Raw genomic sequence first — 23,000 nt, 5'->3', positions numbered from 1 at the left:
ATTATCCTAATCAAGAAATATTGTAGTATAATGAACTTATAATCTTGACTAAAACATAAATATTTTATAGTTCTTAAGAAATTGGAATCCTTCCTTCTCCATCTGTGATGGGGGGAGGTAAGAACTAATTATTACCATATGTGAGCTCTCCAAAGAAATGCTTATGAACCTTATGACAACATATATATTTTCACATAAATATAAAAGTCTGTATATTTCCCTTTTTCCATATCTAGAATATATACATATATAAATAAATAAGTTTATACCAATCCATTCATTTGTTAATATTTGTTAATTGATAAATATTAGATATTAGATTAAAGAAACGTTCTAACACAGTGGGAGGAATAATGTCCCATCAGTGCCTGTGGGAGGAATAGTGCCCCATCACTGGTATTAGTGGGACGAATAGTGCCCCATCGTTGGTATCATTGGAAGGAATTATGCATCACTGTTTGTGTTAGTGGGAGGAAGAGTGCCCCATCATCGGTGTCAGTGAGAGGAATAGTGCATTATTGTTGGTATCAAAGGGAGAAATAGTGCCCCATAATTGGTATCAATGGGAAGAATAGTGTGCTATAGTTGGGGTCAGTAAGAGGACTGGTGCCCCATTGTCAGTGTAAGTGGCAGTAACTATATTGCACTGTTGCTGACAGTGGGGGAAATAATGCCACAAGGGCAGGATAAAAGGAAACAAAGGGCAGCAGTCTGGAGACCACTGCCCAAGAGGGACAGGTTGGGTGGTATGTGGAGTAGAAAAGATCTTATGTTAGGAAAAAGGTCTCTGGTTGAGTGAGGAACATTTAGGCCACTATGTAGGCAACTCATTGATGAGTGCTTTCCCCTTTGGGGGTAAGCAATGGACTCCTTCCTGGGAGAAGGGATCTAAAAGAGGACACGTATTTTTTATGCCAGAGACTATGGAATTTATTTTTGGCTCTTCTCCTGTTGACTGTAAATAAAAGCACTATGAAGAGTTTCCATTTGTTTCTACTGGGACTAAAGAATATGCAGCAAGGTGTTGACCTTGTTAAGGAATATGACCCTGTATTAGACTTATATCAGACTTGCTGTCGGTAAACAGAACCATGTTTAACTCTTCTGGTCCAGACATTCCTAATGCAAGAACTTACAAAATGTGGAGAGCAGGATTGTTAGTTACACAGAGGTTGAAGTGGTGGTGTAGACTAGTCTGACTTTGTCACACTGGAAGTTCTTCGTGTCTAGGGTGCAGGTGTGGAACACTATATTAGTGCCCAATGTGACGACTTTCAGTGTGTGGGATATTAAATCCCTGATTTAGGAGGTGAAGAGCTCCAGCTAGGATGGTTGAGAAGCCACTGTCTGGTCCTGTGGTTTGAATTTTTCCCCATGGACCTAAAAGACCTGAGTTCGGTGAAGTGATTGCAGATAGCTCTGGACCTTTGAGAGTGAACAGGTTTGGATAGCCGCCATGGACTGAACCATGGAGGTGCAACAAGCTATGTCTGCTCTGCAGAAGTTGTTTCACGTGAAGCCTGGGTGATAGGCAGTGTAGTAATCTTTGTGAATTGACTTTTACTTTCATTAAATAAATGAGATGGTAAAATAATACATTGATATCATAGCAGTAGCAGTAGTAAAATACTACTACTCACCGTGGCAGCTGGTGTTTTTTTTGGGGGGCGGCAAACAACCCCACCCCGCTACCCCAACACTTACCTCATCTAGGTGCCAGTCAGTTTGCGGTCTCCTACAGACAGCAGGTGGGTTGCGGGAAGCGGCTCCTGTGCCCTCACCCCCTCGGCTTCGGCGGTGGGCAGCATGGCTATCGCATCCTATCCTCCTCAGCGACAGACAGCGGGAAGGTTGCGAGCAGCGGCTCCTGTGTCCTCTTCTCCTTGGCTTTGGTGGCTCCTCCCTCCGCCTCCTAGGTATCCAATAGTATCGCCTGTCCTTTCAGCCAAACGGGTGACAGGTCTCAAGACCCACTTCCTAATTGGCCCGGGAGGAGGATCAGTGTGGCGATAGCGAATATTTATTCGATATTGTCACACAATTGGTTGGAATCACCGCTCAGTGCTCTGCACCTAGAGCCCACCCTTTCCTCGAAGCCTATTAGAGCCTCTGGCTCTAATCACGTGCTTCAAAAAAACAACCCTGCCATTGGAATACATGAGTCAGACACCAGATATATAGATCAGGGGGCCAGACGCATGGATAGGGGGGACAGCACCTGCGTGGCCCTAATTGACGTGCCGCCGCTGCTACTCACAGAGCTGCATACCTAAAGCCTGTTATGTTTGTTTGTGAATTATGATCTGAGAGCTTTGAAGGAAATAAGGATTATCCAGACCACAGAAAGACAGGTTTGTGAATTGGGCCTGCTGTATTTGTCTTTCATTGGATGGAAGTCAAACATTTCTCTGTCTAATGTAGACAAACATCAAAAAGTACAGTTCTAATGCTCCTATCACTGTTATCAGCCAACATGACATGTGTTGAACTGGTGCAGATCGTATAAAACAGCTTGCCAGGCTACAATGTACTACAGAAAAATGCCAACTGATCCAACTCAGAATGCTGACTCACTGTGAACAAAAATCAAACCAGGTAGTGTAAGCTGGCTTCAGCTCTGCTCTCCTCCCGCAGCAGAGGTCCCTAAGATGCATTTTGCCTCCTAGTGGGCTTAAAGCGGAGTTCCGCACAAAAATGGAACTTCCGCTTTTCCAGTCCCCCCCCCTCCTGTGTCACATTTGGCACCTTTCAGGGGGGAAAGGGGGGGGGCAAATACCTGTCTAATACAGCTATTTTGCTCCCACTTCCGGGCATAGATACCCGAGCCACCCACGGGTATCCACGCCACTTCCCCCCCGTCCTCCGCTGTATTCTGGGAGACACATGGGTCCCAGAAAACAGCAGGGACCAGTGGGATAGCACAGCGTGAGTCGCACATGCGCAGTAGGGAACCAGGAAGTGAAGCCCACAAGGCTTCACTTCCTGATTCCCTTACCGAAGATGGTGTTGGCAGCACCCGAGGGGCAGATCAGCTTCGGGTGCCGACATTGCGGGCGCCCTGGACAGGTATTTTAAAAGTCAGCAGCTGCAGTATTTGTAGCTGCTGACTTTTAAAAAGAGAAAAAAAATTCCGAACTCCGCTTTAATAGTTGAGAGCTGTCTAAGCTGTTAATTCTGTCACATTGAGGGGACTGAACAACTACCTGAGCATGGCACTCATGGAACGCTACTATATCATTAAAGTCATATAGTGGCACATTGTTTTAAACTGGAGACATATAGGGAGGTAAAAACATATATTTTTAAACAGAAAAAATATGTGTTTTTCCCTGGCCACTTTCATTCATTGAGTCTCAATTCTTTCGACCCTTGAGGCTCATCATTACATGTGGGTGCCCCCTAGGGCAGTTTGCATGCAAAGTAAACCTGCCCTGGAACTCCCACTCCTCCAGACAAAGCACCCATCAAAACATTTGGATAGTTGCATATCCCCGCCTAAGAGCCAACCCACTGCTTGTATGAGGTCCTGAGGGCTCTTGAGAGGAGCACTGTGATGTTTCCAGGTAGCTATATACAGCACTGTACCCTTCCCACCAGCCATGATCTGCCTTTATTGCATAGAGAAGCAAAGGGACTCATTGATGACATTAGTGGATCTAAAACAAGTGATATCGTGAAAATTGAAAGGTTTTATTTAAACATTTCATCAGCATGTGACAGAGGGGGAGAGTAATGCTGGCCATACATTATACAATTTTCTTCTATAGATTTCCTTTAGATTTACCAAAACCATATAATATGAGGTCAAATCTAAACACTTTCAATTTGTGTGCAATCAGACAGGCCCTTGTACTACACAGTTGAAGGTAAATCTAAAGGAAATTGAATAAGAAAATTGTATGGTGTATGGCTCAACAAGCCAAATCACATTCATTTTGCCTGTAGCAAAACGCCTATCGCTCAAAAAAGTACATGTGCTTCTTTTTTGGTGGATTACAAGAATTTTTTGACCCATAGACTTCAAAAGAAATGCCTGAATTGAGCTTTTACATGTGTTTTCTGCTCAAATAGCAGCTCTCCATCCCTAATTTCCTTTCCTTGTCCTCCCGCTTGTGCTTTCTATTCATTAAAGAAAAATGCCTGAAGCTGTGAAACACTTGTAATACACTTCTAAAACACTTGAAAAATGCTTGTAAAAAGCTTTAAAAAGCTCTCAAAAAGCACCAGTAAATCGATACACTCGGGTGTGAATGGAGCCTTACAAAATGCTTGTAAAAAGCTGCAAAAATGCTTTTTAAAAAATGCCAGAAAAACACCAGTAAATCACCATGCTCAGGTGTGAATGCAGTCTAATGCCGCGTACACACGACCAGACTTTTCGAGGGACTAAGTCCGACAGACTTTTGACGGAGTTCTGACGGAGTTCTGACAGAGTTCTGACGGACTTTCCGAATGAACGGACTTGGCCACACACAATCACACCAAAGTCCGACGGATTCGAACGTGATGACGTACGACTGGACTAGAATAAGGAAGTTCATAGCCAGTAGCCAATAGCTGCCCTAGTGTCGGTTTTAGTCCGTCGGAATAGCATACACACGAGCGAATTTCTCGGTAGGAACTGGGTCCGGCAGAGTTCTGTCGGAAAAATTTGAAACATGTTCCATTTCTAAGGTCTGTCAGACTTTTGCAGCCCACACACGTTCGAATAGTCTGCCGGAATCATTCCGTCAGACTTTTGATGTTGAAAAGTCTGGTCGTGTGTACGCGGCATAAGGCCCCTTTCACATGGGGCAGTGCTGGCGTGGGTGGTAAAACGGCACTATTTTTAGTGCCACTTTACCGTTGTTTTAGCGGGAGTATTCGCCCGCTAGTGGGGCGCTTTTACTCCCTGCTAGGGGCCGAGAAAGAGTTAAAACCACAGCAAAGCGCTGCTGCAGCGGCGCTTTGCTGGTGGTATAGACGCGCTGCACCATTCATTTCAATGGGCAGGAGTGGTGAAGGAGTGGTATACACACCGCTCCTTCACTGCTCCAAAGATGATGCTAGCAGGACTTTTTTTACCGCCCTGCCAGCGCACTGCTCCAATGTGAAAGCCCTCGGGTGCTTTTTCAGAGCGCTTTGCAGGTGCTATTTTTAGCGCTGTGACACCTGCAAAGTGCCCCAGTGTGAAAGGGGTCATAGACCCCTTTCACACCACACCACACCTTGCGTCGGCGGTAAAACGCCGCTATTTTTAGCGGCGTTTTACCACCGGATTTGCGGCGGATTTGCGGCGCATTTCGGCCGCTAGCGGGGCGCTTTTACCCCCCGCTAGCAGCCGCGAAAGGGTTAAAACCGCCGGCAATATGCCGCAATAGCGGCGTTTTGCCGGCGGCATTACAGCGCTGCCCCATTGATTTCAATGGGCAGCAGCGGTGGAGGAGCGGTAAACACACCGCTCCTTCACCGCTCCAAAGAAGCTGCTGGCAGGACTTTTTTCTGACGTCCTGCCAGCGCACCGCTGTAGTGTGAAAGCCCTCGGGGCTTTCACACTACACACAATGGTGCAGCTTCTTTAGGGCGTTTTGCAGGCGCTATTTCTAACGCTATAGCGCCTGCAAAACGACCTGGTGTGAAAGGGGTCTTAGGGCCGGTTCACACAGCGGGCGAGGCGACACGACTCGCCTCGCTCCCGTAAGTCGCCCCCGTTCTGTACAATGGAACCGTTCTGAGAGGAGCGACTCGAGTCGCTCCGACTCAGAAAAAAGGTTCCTGTACTACTTCTGGGCGACTTCGGGGGCGACTTGCATTGACTTCTATACAGAAGTCCTCTGCAAGTCGCCGCTGAGGTCCCCGCAGGTCGCGGCGAGGCAAGTCGGAGACGCCTCGCCGCGCCTGCAGTGTGAACCGGCCCTTAAGGTTAACATAATAATTACTCAAAATAGGTACTCACTGGCAATTTACAATACTTTTTCCTTTCATTACAGTGGGTTGAACAAAAAGAATGACTTGATAACCTCATCAACGCATTCGGTGTTGATGGGGGAATACCTCCCACTGAGCTAGTGGTGTTCATTTACTAAAGGCAAATAGACTGTGCACTTTGCAAAGGGGAAATGATGAAAGCTTCACTTTGAAAAGAATACCCAATCACATGCAAGGAAAAAAAAAAAAAACTGCATTTTTGCTTGCACATGATTGGATGATGGAAGTCAGTAGAGTTTCTGCTCATTTACTAAGCTTTGGAGCAACTGCTCTTGCAGCGTGCACACTCTATTTGCCTTTAGTAAAACCCCATTTGTATTCTGATGACAGGGAGAGTTTCCAGCTATCAAAATACAATGCCAGCAACACTGAACGAGCAAAAAACCCTGACAGGCTGTTTGTATAGAAGACAAAGATCAAGATGTATATAGATATATAGATAGATGTATCGAAATTCGGGCAATCCTGGCTGAACTGGTTGAATTTTGATCCATCTATGGCCAGCTTTAGATTTCAAAACCTGCAAAATTTCCAACAGTATCAAGAACACTGGTTAAAGAGGAAGTAAAGGCAACATTTTTTTAAAAGCACACCCTATAAGGCAAAGGCATAATGAGCTAGTATGCATAGCATACTAGCTCATTATGAATAACTTACCTGAGAACGAAGCCCCCAAATCGGTCCTCCGTCTTCCTCTGCGCCGCTGCCATGGTTCCCGGAACGACTTCCGGGTTTCGCAGCTCCGGCGCTGTGATTTGCCGGAGCTGCGATGACGTCACTCCCGTGCACGCGCACGGGAGCCGACACTCGCGGCATATCACCGCGATCTGCGGCCTGCCCCAGTGCGCCTGCGCGCCGCTGTCTACGGCGCATGCGCCATAGACAGAGGTGGCTGTCTTCGGGTAAATATCTCCTAAAACGTATAGGTTTAGGAGATATTTCTTGGACCTACAGGTAAGCCTTAATCTAGGCTTACCTGTAGGTCAAAGTTGGTTGTAAGGGTTTACAACCACTTTAAGTACGTGTTCATATATATATATATATATATATAAAATCTCTTTTGTCAATTCAATAAAATCCAGTCTGTTATTCGTTCATCACCCCTGTCATTAACACCCAGCTTCTCAGTTCTGTGTCATGTGTAGGTGGTGCCACACGTGGACGGATGATAGTCTTTGACTGTGAACAAAATGGTTTATCAAAGCAGAGTTATAGCACTTGTGAGGAGCTCAGATATATATATAGAAATCCAGGATTAACTGTAATTGGCAAGAGCGGAGAGACTCTCGGAGAGACTCTCCAGACGGGGTCTGCTAACCCACAAAGAAGCTTAAAGAATCTCTCTGTATTAGGTTGTTTAGTGGTTTGCAGCTTCAGGTTCACAGAGTTTAATAGACCTCTAATACGTCTGTATACCATACCAGCCAAACACATGACATTCAGACGTTTACAAACGGGAGTGCGCTATGTTGTAGGCAAAAGATTATGATTAATCCCATTGCGCCTAACAGTAAAACAAATCTTAAATTTGAAATTTTGACATGTGTTAGGAAAACTGTACACATCACTAATTTGTGCATCCAGGTGAACTATAACTTGTTTTTTGCAGGACAAATTGGGCTTTCTTTTGGAAGTAAATGGTAATGGATATCTCCTGATTTATTTATTATTAATATTATTTTTATCAAAGGAAAACTGAACTAAAATAGAAAAAAATATATTTTTAAATTTAGCTCTATATTTCTTGCTACTACCATAACCTACTACCAAAGAACAACCTAAAATAAATTCTCCTGCTCCTGATGATATGTGTATGTTATGCCGTGTATGCCGTGTACACACGAGCGGAATATCCGTCCAAAAAATCTTGGATGTTTTTTTCAGACGGAATTCTGCTCAAGCTTGGCTTGCATACACACGGTCACACAAAAGTTCTCTGAACTTTCGACCGTCAAGAATGCGGTGACGTACAACACTACAACGAGCCAAGAAAATGAAGTTCAATGCTTCCAAGCATGCGTTGCATTGTTTCTGAGCATGCGAGATTTTTTGCGTGTCTGAATTGCATACAGACGATTGCATTTTCGGATCAGAACTTTTCCCGACCGAAAAATAGAGAACATGCTCTCAATCTTTTGCTGGCTGTAATTCCGCCAGCAAAAGACCAATGGATCATACACACAGTCGCATTTTCAGACAAAAAGCTCTCATCTGAGTTTTCCTGGTGGCATTTTCGATCGTGTGTATGCAGCATTAGCAATTGTTTGTAGCCGGAGAACAGCCCAAAAAATGGAAAATTCCTATCAAAATACTTACCGTAATTTTCCTTTCCTGATGGACTCCATGGCAGCAACGTGTGGGTTAAGTCCCGCCTCCACTACCCATAGGACACTACTCCCATAAATCTTTGCTCCCTGCCCCTGGCCGTGTTCGGTAACTAGCCTACTCCAGCCATTTTGGGAGGGAACTCCTGCTGCCATGGAGTCCATCAGGAAAGGAAAATTACGGTAAGTATTTTGATAGGAATTTTCCATTTTCCTGACAGACTCCATGGCAGCAACGTGTGGGAAATAACTCGCCAAACACACCCGGGTGGGCAAAAAATGCTGAACAAAAGATTTATTTAACACTGTCGGCCGACAGGACTTTCAAACCAAAATCAACAGAGGATAAAGAAGCTGGCTCAACACAATAGTGAGACATGAAAGTATGAATAGAAGACCAGGAGGCCGCTCTGCAGATTACATCAGGTGCAACGTGGCGTGAAGCCGCCCATGAGGTTGAGAGACTTCTGGTAGAGTGAGCTGTAACCGCCTCAGGAGGAGCCAAGCCCTTCTCTCTATAAGCCCATTGAATTGCTTGAACCACCCAAGCAGCGATGGATCTAACGGAGGCCTTGGCGCCTCTACTTTTCCCGTTAAATAGCACGAAGAGGAAGTCAGATTGACGAAAAGAAGCTGTAATATCCAGATATTGTTTTAGAGTAACTCCCAAATCGAGTGGATGTGGATCTTGACTTCCAGCAGAATTGAAGGTAGGAAGAGTGATTTCCTGGTTTTCATGGAAAACAGAGGTCACCTTGGGATTTGTCCCCAACATCGGAATTAGGACCACCCTATCTGGAAAGAAGGTGAGAAAAGGTTCCTTTGCACCTAGAGACTGAATTTCGGAGATTCTCTTCGCCGAGGTTATGGCTACCAGAAAAGAGGTTTTAAGGGTTAATTCTCTGATTGAGAGCGTTCTGTTAAGTTGAGAGAAGAAATCTAGAACCAATGGAAGATCCCATTTGGGGAATCTAGGCTTCCTTTGTGGCCTAAGCCTGACTGCTCCTTTGAAGAATTGTTGGACCAAGGGATGATTGGCCCATGCGACTCCGGAAAAGGCTGAAATTGCTGAAACCTGGATCCGGAGAGAACTAACCGAAAGGGAGATATCCAATCCCGATTGCAAGAAGCTTAAGACGTCCCGGACTGTCAGGGTATTACAGGAACTGGATCTTGAAGACAAGTGATCTGCAAACTTCGCCCAAATTCTCTCATATACCCGGTTAGTACTGCTTCTTCGAGCACTAAGAAGAGTGGGAATGACTTCTTCAGGACAGCCTAAAGCCTTCAACCGTCCCCTTTCAAAAACCAAGCCTTTAGGCGCAGGTGATCCGGGCAAGGATGTAATCTCGACCCTTGAGACAGAAGGTCTGGCCTGGATGGTAAAGGAATTGGATCCCTGACACTGAGGAGCATCAGAAGCGGAAACCAGGGTCTGTTGGGCCAATAAGGGATTATGGCTATCACTTCTGCTGTCTCTGACCTGAGTCTCCTCAGGAACTGATGAATAATAGGAGTTGGGGGAAAGGCATAGGCCTTGTGGAACCACCATTTCTCCGTCAAGGCATCCACCCCGTAGGCTTGAGGATCCCTGTACCTTGAATAATACTTCTCTAGTTTTTTGTTGCAAGGGGAGGCAAACAGGTCGACTTCTGGGGAGAACCCCATTGTCAGGATCCAGCTGAACACTTCCTCGTGGAGAGACCACTCGTTGTTGTCCAGAAGTATCCGGGAAAGAAAGTCTGCCTGAACGTTCTGAATCCCTGGGACATAAGATGCTGTCAGATCCTTCAAGTTCCTCTGAGCCCAGGTCATGATCGGTTCCACCTCCTGGAGAAGGGATAGACTTCGGGTACCCCCTTGCCTTCTTATGTACGCCACTGCTGTGGTATTGTCTAGCCTGAGAGAGACCGAGGCTCCTGAAATCAGATGCCGAAAGGCTAGCAGAGCTTGAAAGGCTGCCCTTAACTCCAGGATGTTCGACACCGTCCCTCTGGAGGGGAGAATCCAGGTGCCCTGAGCCATTTCCGCCAGACAGTGGGCGCCCCAACCCCTGTTGCTGGCATCTGTTGTTATGGTGACCCATGAGATGGGGAGAATGGAATGGCAGTTGCAGAGATTTTCCCGTTGGAGCCACCACAGAAGGGAATTCCTCATGGATAAGGTGATCCGAATCAGCTGGGTTTTGCTGCCTGACCATTGAAGAAGGAAACCCCTCTGAAAGGGCCTCATCCTCCACTGTGACCACCTCACCATCGGAATTGTCGCTACCATAGTGCCTATAATTTTCAGGCACTGGAGAGCCTGGAGATGAGAGGCAGAGAGGGCTGGACGGATTCTGTCCCTGACCACTGACAACTTCTCTTCTGGCAATGAGATGGTGCCTCTGACAGTGTTGAATAGGGCCCCTAAGAACACCAGCCGCTGAGATGGGACCAGCTGGCTCTTCTCCAAGTTCAAGATCCACCCGAATTCCTGTAGGGTGGAGATGACCTGCTTCCTGTGTACCAGAAGTTGATCCTTGTCTTGAGCCAACAACAGAAGGTCGTCTAGGTAGTGATGTAGACGAATCCCTTTGGTTCTCAGGAGAGCTACCACTGCCAACAATACTTTTGAAAATACACGAGGAGAAGTTGATAGCCCGAAGGGAAGGCAAGTAAACTGAAAATGGCTTTCGCCCACGGAGAAGCGGAGATACTGCTGGTAATTTTCTGCAACTGGGACATGAAAATAGGCGTCCTTGAGGTCTATGGAGACCATCCAGTCCCCTGCTTGGACCGATTGTTGAATTGTGGATAAAGACTCCATCTTGAATTTTTCTTTTTTGATAAAACTGTTCAAGTGGGTTAGATCTATGACCGGCCTCCAGGCCCCGCTCTTTTTCCGGAGAGTAGATTCCCATGCCTCGCTGAATGACTGGAACATGGATAATGGCGCCTTGAGCCAACAAAGATTCCACGTAGGCTAGAAGAATTAGCCTTTTTTCGTCTGAGGCTGGGAGAGAGGTGGGGACCCATCTGAGTCTGGGAGATTCCTTGAAGGTCCAAACATGACCTGAGGAGACTGTCTTGATGGTCCAGAAGTCTTGGATCGAGGCCGCCCAGACATGGCGAAAGTGGAAAAGACGAGCCCCCACCTGCCCTGTCTGAGCGGGCCCAACCTCAAAAGGATTTAGTTGGTTCCCTCTCTCCCTTCAAATCACTTTTTGTAGATTTTTTAAAAGAGGATTGTCTTGATTTCCAGGACCTGGAAAATTCACGGCCTGGTCTGTAACTGCGAGCTTCCCTGGCTCGTTCCTGGTACTGTCTCCTTGGAAAAGACCTTCTCTGGGCTTGCAAACGCCGGTCCTGGGGGAGGAACCCCGACCTTCCACCAGTGGCTCGGGTAATAGCCTCATCCAACTTATTGCCGAAAAGGGAGGACCCTTCAAAGGGGATGCGGCACCATACTTGTTTTGAGGCTGGGTCTGCCAGCCAGGGGCGGAGCCAAAGAGCCCGTTTAGCCGTAACAGAAGAAAGCATCACCCGAGCCACCAGGCGTATAATGTCGATAGAGGCCTCCCCAAGAAAGGCGGAGGCCAGCCTAAGCTCTTGGATAGGCGAGCTCTTAGCTGTATCTTCAGAGATATTTCTAAGTGTCTCATCTACACTATCTGTCCATATCTCCATTGCTTTGGACATAGCGGCCAGAGCCAACGCTGGCTTACAGGCCATTCCTGCTGTGAGATACACTCTCTTCAAATCAGCATCAATTCGTCTGTCCAGAATGTCCTTAAAAGACACGGTATCCTCTAAGGGAAGTGTGACATGTTTCACCAGCCGCATGACTGCTGCGTCTACCAACGGTGCTGACTCCAAATGCTTCACCTCTTCTTCATTGAAAGGATAGAGTTTCGAAACCTTTGATAGCATGGAATTTTTCTTCTCCACCTTGCCCCATTCATCTGTGATAATCTCACCTAGCTCAGAAATAAAAGGAAAATTAATCCGTTCCTTCTTTAATTGCTTAAAGAATTTTCTTTGTTTGGAAGGAGCAGCCACAGAATCTTCCCAGTTCAGTGTCTCTTTAACAGCTCTGACCAGAGGAGGCAGTAGAGCGAAATCAAAGCCCACACAGGGATCACTTTTATCAGAGTCACTGTCAGATATGGCAGCTGAGGGGTGGCTATGCGCAGAGGATTCCCAAGTATCCTGCAGCTGAGTCTCCCTTCCTGGAGAAAGTGGCAGCTCTGCCGGGGAAACATAGGACTGGCCCTCAATATTTCTGAGGGACTCCTTAACAACTTTCTCCACCAGGGTTTTAAGTTGTTGATCCGCGTCACCCCTTTCATTAGAAGCCTTGGCATAGCAAGGATCGCATAAAGATTTTCCTGCCGGTACAAGAGCTCTGCACCCCCAACAAGCACTAGCTGAGTGACTAGATTGAGTCCTCGAGGAGTGCGATCTTTCTTCACTACGGTGTCCTGATTTTGAGGAGGAACCATAATGTTTAGATTTGGAAGAGGAGTGCCGGTGATGCGACTTGGAGGAGTCGCTCCCTCTATGAGAGTTGCGATGCTGTTCTGACCTGGAAGGGCTGAAAAAGACACAAGACAAGAAACCACAAGATACAAGACATCAGGACAGAGCTAACAGATACATACCCCTCCCCCACCAGACCTTCAGGTGATCATTAGAAATACCTTTTATGAGAGGGCTGGCCACAAGCAGGCGGTAAGGAATCCATGTCCTCAGCGATATCCATACGCGCTGAAAAGATGACAAGGGATCAGTGCAAGGGACAGGGAAGGGATAGCCTCCCTATCCCAGAATGCCACTTACCAGTGGATGCAACACAGAGGCAGGGGGAAGTCACCGCAACAGCCCGCAAGCATTCCCAAAGCTTGCAGACAAATTCCACATTTAAATAGCCCGCCCCTGTGATGTCACCGCCGTGCCTGTGCGCATGCGCGAAACAGCGGCATTTTGCCGCTATCGCGCATGCGCGAAACCAAGCCTCGATCTCAACCGCGTTCGCGCAAGCGCAGTACGGCCGAAAACGCAAACCCGGAAGTAGAACGGCGGCTGGAACGCGGAAGAACCAGCCGCCATGCCTGCACATACAAACAAACAGAAACAAACGAAGACAAATAATAAGATACAAAAACTGCTGCCATAAAGAACTTTTAGAACCTCTCACCACTCCCACCACGATCGATCACTCGGCCGAAGATAAGGTAAGATGACACCGGACTTTCCAGGGGGCAAAACAGGTCACCTGCTAATAGCTGGCTATCCGACCAATGCGCAGCCTGCCTGCCAGTGGCCAGGACATGTGGCTTCTTCACAGCGCCTCTTCCACTGCCCACTCCATACCCTGCTAATAGCTAGGGCTTAGCGGAGTAATGCGACTTTCCAGACCCAGAGTCGCAGACCGGCCGACCTCGATCGTGGGGATGATAAATCTTCAGGTAGGAAGACCACTTCTGGGTCCTTCGGAGGAGGACAAAAAAAGAACACGGCCAGGGGCAGGGAGCAAAGATTTATGGGAGTAGTGTCCTATGGGTAGTGGAGGCGGGACTTAACCCACACGTTGCTGCCATGGAGTCTGTCAGGAAACAAAAGTACCCATTAATACTAAAAAAAAAAAAAAATCCTGTAGAAAACTAAAATATACTGATCCTGACCTTGACCTTTGCCCTTGATCTTGACCCAAACTCTAACCTTGGCACTGACCTAGATCAAACCTTGATAAAAACCTTTATCTAGGTATTGTTTTTTATTTTATTATTTTATTATTATTATTTTACACTTTTTTTTTCTGCAAAGAGGGAGAGAGATACAATGCATCTCTCTCCTCCATTCAAAAAAAACAAACAAACTGGGGGGTGGGCTTTACAGTTACTGATCAGGTGACCCGGAATCGGGAGATCTGGTTTCCGATCTTTAGTACGGGGCCCGGGGGTTCTCTGTGAGATCCTGGTCTCTGTGTTGGGAGAGTGCAGTGCGGTGTGCTCCCAGCACAAAGGGAGATACACAAATACGGAAAAAAAGCCCAGTCCAGTAGGGCCACATATTTGCGAACGGTTGGCGTGAAGGGGTTAAGATGATATGTTATGAAATAATACAAGGCTTTTTCTGATTGGCTGACGTGGAGAGGCCCAAATGAGTTCAGCTTGGCTCAAACAAACTATTTTAAGCAGCACAAAACCTGAACTTTAACCACTTTGGCTCCAGTAGATTTTACCCCCTTCGTGACCAGGCTATTTTTTGCTGTTTAGCAGTTCACTACTTTAACTGGCAATTGGGTGGTCATGCAATGCTGTACCCAAACCAAATTCATATAATTTATTTCACACAAATAGAGCTTTCTTTTGGTGGTATTTAATCACCACTGTTTTTTTTTTTTTTTTTGCAATATATAAACTAGGGCTGTGGAAATTAACTGCTTAAGGACCGCCTCCTGCACATATACTTCGGCAGAATGTCATGGCTGGGCACAAGCACGTACCGGTACATTGCTCTTTAAGTGGCCAGCCATGGGTCGGGAGCACGCCGCTGGCAGTGCTCTCCCGACCCGGTCCTGAGCTCCGTGACCACGGGACCAGCGGACCCGATCGCCGCTGGTGTCCGCGATCGGGTCACAGAGCTGAAAAACGAGGAGAGGTCTGTGTAAACAAACCTCTCCCCGTGCTTCCTGTCACCGATCGTCTGTTCCCTGTTATAGGGAAAGACGATCGGTGACGTCACATGCCAGGCCACGCCCCCCTACAATAAAAAAACCACATAACGTCACACATAACCCCTCCTCGCCCCCTAGTGGTTAACTCCTTCACTGCCAGTGTCATTTACACAGGAATTGGTGCATTTAAATAGCACTGATTGCTGTATAAATGACAATGGTCTCAAAAATGTGTCAAAAATGTCTGATGTGTCCGCCATAATGTAGCAGTCACAATAAAAATCGCTGATCGCCGCCATTACTAGTAAAAAAAAAATATTAAAATGCTATAAAACTATCCCCTATTTTGTAAACGCTATAACTTTCGCGCAAACCAATCAATAATCGCTAATTGCGATTTTTTTTTTACCAAAAATATGTAGAAGAATACGTATCGGCCTAAACTGAGGAAAAAATTATTTTTTATATATTTTTGGGGGATATTTATTATAGCAAAAAGTAAAAAATATAAAAAAAAAAATTAAACATTGTCTCACATTTTGTTTATAGCGCAAAAAATAAAAACCGCAGAGGTGATTAAATACCATCAAAAGAAAGCTCTATTTATGGTAAAAAAAGGACGCCGCTTTTGTTTGGGAGCCATGTCGAACGACCGCGCAATTGTCAGTTAAAGCGACGCAGTGCCGTATCACAAAAAGGGGCCTGGTCCTTTGGCTGCAAATTGGTAAGGGGCTTAAGTGGTTAAAGATGAATTCCTCAATTAATCGATACATTTTTTTGATCGATCAAAAGAGTTCCGTCAGAGATCCAGTGACATCACGGACATCGACGTCACTGGACTGGAGGAGTCCGGTGACGTTGAAGTTCTGATTGAACGTAACTTGTACAGGGGAGGAGCTACACATGACGTCACCCGCTCCTGCCCTATGGAACTAACACAATTGTCTGCTTTACATGCTGTGTTTTTTTCATCTTTATATGAGTAGTTTGTGTTTGAACACAAAAATGTAATCTTATACTTAAGCAGTGAGCATTTAGAGCTTTTCTTTCTACCCATGACCTGGCATCCTTGCTGCGATCTAAGGAGACGTGGGAGAAGTTTATGGTCCGTGTTAACTCTTTTGATACCCACTTGCATGACCACCTGTTTGCACAGGGGTCCATGCCGTAAGGTGAGAGTGATTAGTAAGGCCGGAGGTGGAGGGATTGTCACGCTACTGTGGAAAAAAAATTACTTACGTCAGTGCTACGGTTTTAATTTAAAACGTATTTGTGTAAACTGTGAAGTTAAATCATGGATTGTGGAAACTAACTAGTGTCAAGTGATTGTATATAGTGTATAACACATTTACCACTGAGATCAGCTAAAAGTAGTTGGATCTGTATTGCGTTATAATTAATCAAAATTATTCGATTCATCGATTTTAAAAAAATCGATTAATCGAACACGAAAATTTTAATCAGTAATAGCCCTAATATAAACGAAAAACGACCAAATATTTTGAAAACAATATTTTTTACCTTCTGCTATGAAACCTATCCAATAAAAAAATATAATTTCTTCATAAATTGTGGCCAAAATTGTGTATTAATTGGTTTGCGAGAAAGTTATAGTGTCTACAAACTATGATGTACAGTCATGGCCAAAAATATTGGCACCCCTGCATTTCTGTCCAATAATGCACCACTTCGCCCATAAAATTGTTGCAATTACAAATGTTTAGGCATTCTGGTGTTTTATTTCTTTTGTTTATATTTGTATGACACAAAAAAGTGGAGAAACAGAAAGCCAAATCTGATACATTGCATGCAAAACTCCAAAAATGGACTGGACACAATTATTGGCACCTTCTCAAAATTGTAAGAAATAATTTCATTCCAAGTGTGTGATGCTCCTGTAATTTGTAATTAAACTCACCTGTATCAATTAACAGATGCTGACAATATAGAAATCACACCGACAACCAGTTAAAATGGTGAAAAATGTACTCAACCTTTCTGTTTTGTGTCTGTGTGTCACAAGGAGCATGGAGAAGAGAGAGCAGCAAAGAATTTTCTGAAGGAGTTTTTAAACTGACTGATTTTGCTGATATTTTAAGGGTGACAGATGACATCACTCACGTTACATTACGGTACTTTTGTTTGATTTAGGCAATGGCACTGACGTCTTGGTTCAGGTGGAATGAGTCCAATTTAAGACTATCTCAGAGGAACCCCTCCGACATGGTGGTGGATACACTTATGATGGAACTCAGCTGGCAGATGAAGCAGGCCGAGAAACAGCATCGTGAGAAGGAGAATGAGTATCGGAAGATCAAAACTGGGGTGGACTACAGCTGGCTGGTTAGTTACCCAAAGCATAATTTTGACATTAGTCCTGGAGAGAGGCTCCAGTTGGAGGATTCCTGCAGCAAGATCCACCCATCCTATTGCGGACCAGTTATCCTCAGGTAAAAAGTCTTCCTTTTATGCTTGTGATTTCTAAAGTTTGCCCAGTAGGTGGCAAATCAACAATATAAAAAAAATGGTCTCTCAACCCCTCCTCATTTTTTTTTTTTATTGCTAAACCTAGCCCACCTATGGTGCCAATAACCCTGATTTTGCCACTGAAGGCTTGTCATTGGAAAGTTGGATGGCAGATGGTTTGGCCTTGACACTGGCCTGGGCCCCAGAGTCAAGGAAGTCGAGCCCTTCGTTTTAAAGTATGCCTAAAATCAGGGGGACACACAGAGGAGGTTTTTCCAGCTAATAGTAATTTCTAACACTTTTTGGAGCATGCTCTTAGCCAGAACTTCATAGTTTCATAGTTAGTAAGGTTGAATAAAGACACCAGTCCATCCAGTTCAACCTGAGTGAGTGTCTACCCCTATTCCTGTACATTGCACACTCACATTGGTCCCTACCATCAAGGAGCCCACAATCCAAGGTCCCCACTCATATACTAAGGCCAATCTTGGACAGAAGCCAATTAACTTACCTGCATGTCTTTGGAGTGTGGGAGGAAACCGGAGTACCCGGAAGAAACCCATGCAGGCACAGGGAGAACATGCAAACTCCAGGCAGGTAGTGTCGTGGTTGGGATTTGAACCAGCAATCCTTTTTACTGCTAGGTGAGAGTGCTAACCACTACACCACTGTGCCGCCCAGTAGTTATTAGAAGGCTGACAGGGTTACTTTATAAATAAGTCACATTGTGAATTAGACTTTAAGCGACACTAAACTCTGGTTTAAAAAGAAAAAATAAATCTATTCAAGTATGTATTCTTAAATTAAAAATGTCCCTTCTGTTACTCGCACCCCCTCCAAATCTCCAAATTCATTTGTTTTAGCTTCAGTGATCCAAGTTCCTGTTAGAGGGTGGCTACATTCGTTCTCTATGGTATGATCCCATACCATCCTCGCCTGCTCCCAAGATGGACAAGGGACCATAGTCCACATTTTCTAGTCTTTCATATTAGTCCTATTTTGACAAGTTGTTAGCTAGAGAAGTTCTCTGATTACATGACATTGCGTAACATGGTCATAATGGTTATTGTGACATTTTTGGTGGTGTTTTGTTTTATAAAGTATATCCAAATCTTTTCTTTTTTCCTTTTGGACAAAGTAGTGAAGGGTTAAACCCAGTAGCGGCCATTGATAATTTTTTGGGGGGGCAGCAACTCTTCTCTTTTTGGCCATTCGGAAAATGGGTCTCAGACCCGCTTCTGATTGGCTGGATTGAGGATCAGTGTTTCCATAGCGAATATTAATTCGCTATTGTAACACCAGGGTGGGCTCATAGCGCAATGCTCTGTGCCCGAAGACCACACTATTTTGAAGCCAATTAGAGGCTTTCACTCTAATCAGGTGCTTAAAAAAAAAAACACTGCTGTAATTCATACACCCGGTATCCTGAAAATGGCCGCCACTGATGCTGTTATTTATTTATTTTTGACAGCTGTGTTTCACTAGGGAGATTCTTCTTCACTTTCTGTCCTGTAGACTCAACAGGTATTGAGAAGATATCTTTGTCATGTGAGCGATATCTCCTCTTAGACAGTTGGCACAGAAACAAGTGCCCCTACTGGAAAATTTCCCCCTCTATTCCTGTTCTAGTGGCAAATAAAAATGTTGTATTTTACCCTTAAAGGCTAAGTTCACCTTTTTTTTTTTCCTAAATTCCAGCTCTCATATGCACCAACATAGCATTAATGTACTTATTTTGCAAAAATAAAACAGTTTTCCATTAATTCTACACCAGATTACCTCACTCTCTTAATAGCTGTTTAAACACACTGCTCGATTACTTCTGCCTTCCTTCCTGATCAGACTTCAGGTCATGACACAGGAAGGAGTTGACCAGCTCCTTCAGCTGGTCAACTCCTTCCTGTGTCATGACCTAAAGTCTGACCAGGAAGGAAGGCAGAGGTAATCGAGCAGTGTGTTTAAACAGCCATGAAGAGAGTTAGGTAAGCTTGTGTAGAATTAATGGAAAGCTGTTTTATTTTTGCAAAAAAAGTACATTAATGCTATGTTGGTACATAGAGGAGCTAGAATTTAGAGAAAAAAAAAGGCGAACAAAGGTGAACTTAGCCTTTAAGCCTGGTACACATGGGAAAACATCAGTCAGTTCAACTGAAAATAGCCAACATTTTGCCTGTGTGTATGGCAGCCTGTTTGACAGAAGCCAGCTAAACGTCCTACTTCTGTCAAAGGGGAATGCCAGAAAAACATCTGCCAATTGGCATCCAATCAGTGCTTTCAGCCAGCTTTAGTAGGAGTAAACAATGTCTCAGGCTTGGTGGTCAGTGAGGAAAAAATAAAAAATAAATTACATAGAGCCTGTGGTCCACAGGAGGAGGAATAGTGCTCTATTGTTGGGGTCAGTGGAAGGAAATCTGCCCCATCATTGGTGTCAGTGGAAGGAATAGTGTCCTATCATTGGTATCAGTGGGAGGAATAGCGTTCCATCATTTATATCCATAAGAGGAATTATGCCACATTGTTGGTGTCAGTGGGAGGAATAGTGCCCCATTGGTGTCAGTGGTAGGAATAGTGCCCTATTGGTGGCATAAGTGGTAGAAATAGTGCCCCATAATTGGTGTCAGTGGGAGGAACAGTGCCCCATTATTGGTGTCAGTGGGAGCAATAGTACCCCATAGTTGGTATCAATGAAATTAATAGTTGTACATAGTTGATGTCATTGGGAGAAACAGTGCTCCATCATTGGTATCAGTGGAAGAAATCATGTGCCATGTTTATATCAGAAGAAGGAATTGTGCCCCACTGTTGATGTCATTGGAAGAAATAGTACCCCATCGTTGGTGCGGGTAGGAGGAATAGTGCCTCCTATCAGTGGGAGGAATAGTGCTCCAAGGACCAGTTAATGAAAGCAAAGGGCTGCAGTTTGGAGACCACTGCTCTAAGCTATGAAATCTCCACTCCCACTAGCCCCACAAGAAAGACTTATGCTGCGTACACACGATCGCATGTTCCCACAACAAAATCCATGGGATTTTTGTCCGACAAATGTTGGCTCAAACTTGTCTTGCATACACACGGTCGCACAAAGTTGTCAGACTTTGCGAACGTCAAGAACGCGGTGACGTACAACACGTACGACAAGCCAAAAAAAAAAAGAAGTTCAATAGCCAGTGCAGCTCTTCTGCTTGATTCTGTGTCGGAATTGTGTACACATGATCAGAATTTACGTGAACGGTTTTTGTTTTCGGAAAATTTGAGAACCAGATCTCAAATTTTGTGGGACGGAAATTCCAATGGAAACTGTCCGATGGAGCCTACACATGGTCGGAATTTCTGATAACAAGCTTCGAACCCACATTTTCCGTCAGAAAGTCCGACTGTGTGTACGCGGCATTAGAGTTGGACCATTGTGGTCATGTGATTTCATAGAAGCAATGTTAGAAGAAGGTAACATATTTACAATTTATTAGAAAATGTATGTTGGCCAATGGGGAGCACTGCAGAGGGAACATTTATGATTTGGTTTACAAATAAGGGAAATTAAAACTAAACACTAAAAAGAGGTATAATAAGGAATCAGGTGCCCCAGGGTTCAAATTACTGTCAGCCTTTGCAATCTCTCTTTAGGCTTACGCACACATGGGCCACATTTTGTAAATGTCTCCTTTCAGTCTAACTTTTTCAAATGGTGGGCCAGTTAAAAGCGATCATCCTATCAAATCAATTCTCAATGCTACAGAGCTATATTTAGGACAAGAAAACAATCTTCCATTAAGAATCTTTTTTTTGCAAATCATCAGGCTATAACTGTGGTTTGTAAATTGCTAACATCGTCATGGCAACCAAGAACTGGTCAAACTCATCATGAACACATAATTTAATCTGCCATCGTCTTTAGAACAAATACTTAAATTTTTCAGTGTAATGAACACCAGTCTAGGGCATGATGTCTTAAAGAAAAGTGAGATGCAACCATGAATTTACTGTTGATATACATAGTTAAAAATAGACATTTCTGTAAATAATGGAAACTGATGGTTTTGGGTCACTTTTTTTCTTCTAATTTTAACCACTTGCCGAACAACATATAGCAGATTATATATATATATATATTTTAGAGCTGTGGAAATGAAAGATTAATTCCTTGATTAATCGATTAATTTTTTTGATCGATCAAAATTCTTTTGAATGGTACTCGCCTCTCCGCCGGCTTCCGGGTATTGAGGGAGTTCCGTCAGAGATCCGGCGACGTCACTGGACTCTCCTCCTTTCTCCTCCGTCTGCTAATGAAGGGAATGGGGGGAGGAGTCCAGTGACGTTGAAGTTCTGATTGAATGTAATGCCTACAGGGGAGGAGCTATGCATGACGCCACCCGCTGCTGCCCTACGGAACTAACATGATTAGAGGTCGACCGATATATCGGCCGGCCGATATATCGGCCGATATTTGCCGTTTTTTAAATAATCGGCATTGGCCGATTCTGCTGATAAAAAGCCGATTCTACAGCGGGACTTTGAAATGACTTCTGTAAGAAGTCAGTGTGAGTTGCTGAGTTGTCATAGCAACACTTTCCTCCTCTCTGGGCAGACTGCCAAGAAAAGAACTAAATGTTACAATGTTTACACTGAATGAATGAAGTCATCTCTGTGTAGAAGTTCTCAGTTAAACCATTTAAATACTTTTCTTACACTTGTTGCTTACAAGTAAAAATCCTGTATTTTCTGCCAGAAAATCACTTAGACCCCCAAAAATTATATATATATTTTTTTTAGCAGAGATCCTAGGGAATAAAATAGCGGTTGTTGCAATATTTTATGTCACACGGCATTTGCACAGAGGTCTTTCAAATGCATTTTTTTGGGAAAAAAATACACCATTTAAAAAATAAAAATAAAATAAAAACAGTAAAGTTAGTCCATTTTTTTTTTTTTGTCCAAAGTTTTGACTACCCGTTTTTATTTAATATATAGGTTTTTTTTTTTTTTTAATCTAGATCATACATACAAGTAAACTGATTGGAGGTTTGTTTTGTTTAATAAATGTTTAAGTGTAAGAAATTTTCTGTATCACTAATGAAGGCTGCTTTCACACTGGAGCGGGCAGGCGTTGATGGTAAAACGCAAGTTTTAGCGGCGCTTTACCATCATTTTAGCGGTGCTATTTGGCTGCTAGTGGGGCACATATAACCCAGCTAGCGGCCAAGGAAGAGGTTAAATGCGCCCATGAAGCACCGCTTCGGCAGTGGTGCCCATTCATATCAATGGGCAGGAGTGGTGGAGGAGCGGTATACACCACTCCAAACGTGCTGCTTGGAGGACTTTTTTTTTAAGATCCTGCCAGCGCATCGCCTCAGTGTGAAAGCACTCTGTCTTTCACACAGACTGCAGGGGAGCCATTTTGCAGGCACTTTACAGGCGCTATTTTTAGCCCAAAAGCGCCTTAAAAAACGCCCCAGTGGGAAAGGTGTGTTAGATCAAGGGGGATTAAAAATAAATAAATAAAATAAAATCGGCCTAACATATCAGCCCAAAAAAATCGGCATTATATATCGGCTATCGGCCACCATGATTTCTAAATATCGGCAT

General features: G+C 44.4%; 1 protein-coding gene and 1 long non-coding RNA gene across 2 annotated transcripts in view; one reads left to right on the top strand and one right to left on the bottom strand.

The window, feature by feature from the left end:
- The window catches only part of RD3 (RD3 regulator of GUCY2D), a 118,387-nt gene that overhangs the window by 50,715 nt on the left and 44,672 nt on the right, over window positions 1-23,000 (top strand). Inside the window, exon 2 of the mRNA XM_077485732.1 lies at window positions 17,103-17,401. Coding sequence (XP_077341858.1) covers window positions 17,106-17,401 — 296 coding nt within the window. The 5' untranslated portion in view covers window positions 17,103-17,105. The remainder of the gene's footprint in view (window positions 1-17,102; window positions 17,402-23,000) is intronic.
- Window positions 1-23,000, bottom strand: part of LOC143987160 (uncharacterized) — a 41,479-nt gene that overhangs the window by 7,153 nt on the left and 11,326 nt on the right. The window lies entirely within an intron of this gene.

Source organism: Lithobates pipiens, unplaced genomic scaffold, assembly GCF_037356315.1.
Source record: "Lithobates pipiens isolate NorthernLeopardFrog02 unplaced genomic scaffold, aLitPip1_a1.2 Scaffold_18, whole genome shotgun sequence".
NCBI lineage: Eukaryota > Metazoa > Chordata > Amphibia > Anura > Ranidae > Lithobates > Lithobates pipiens.
This window is presented reverse-complemented; position numbering and strand designations above follow the sequence as displayed.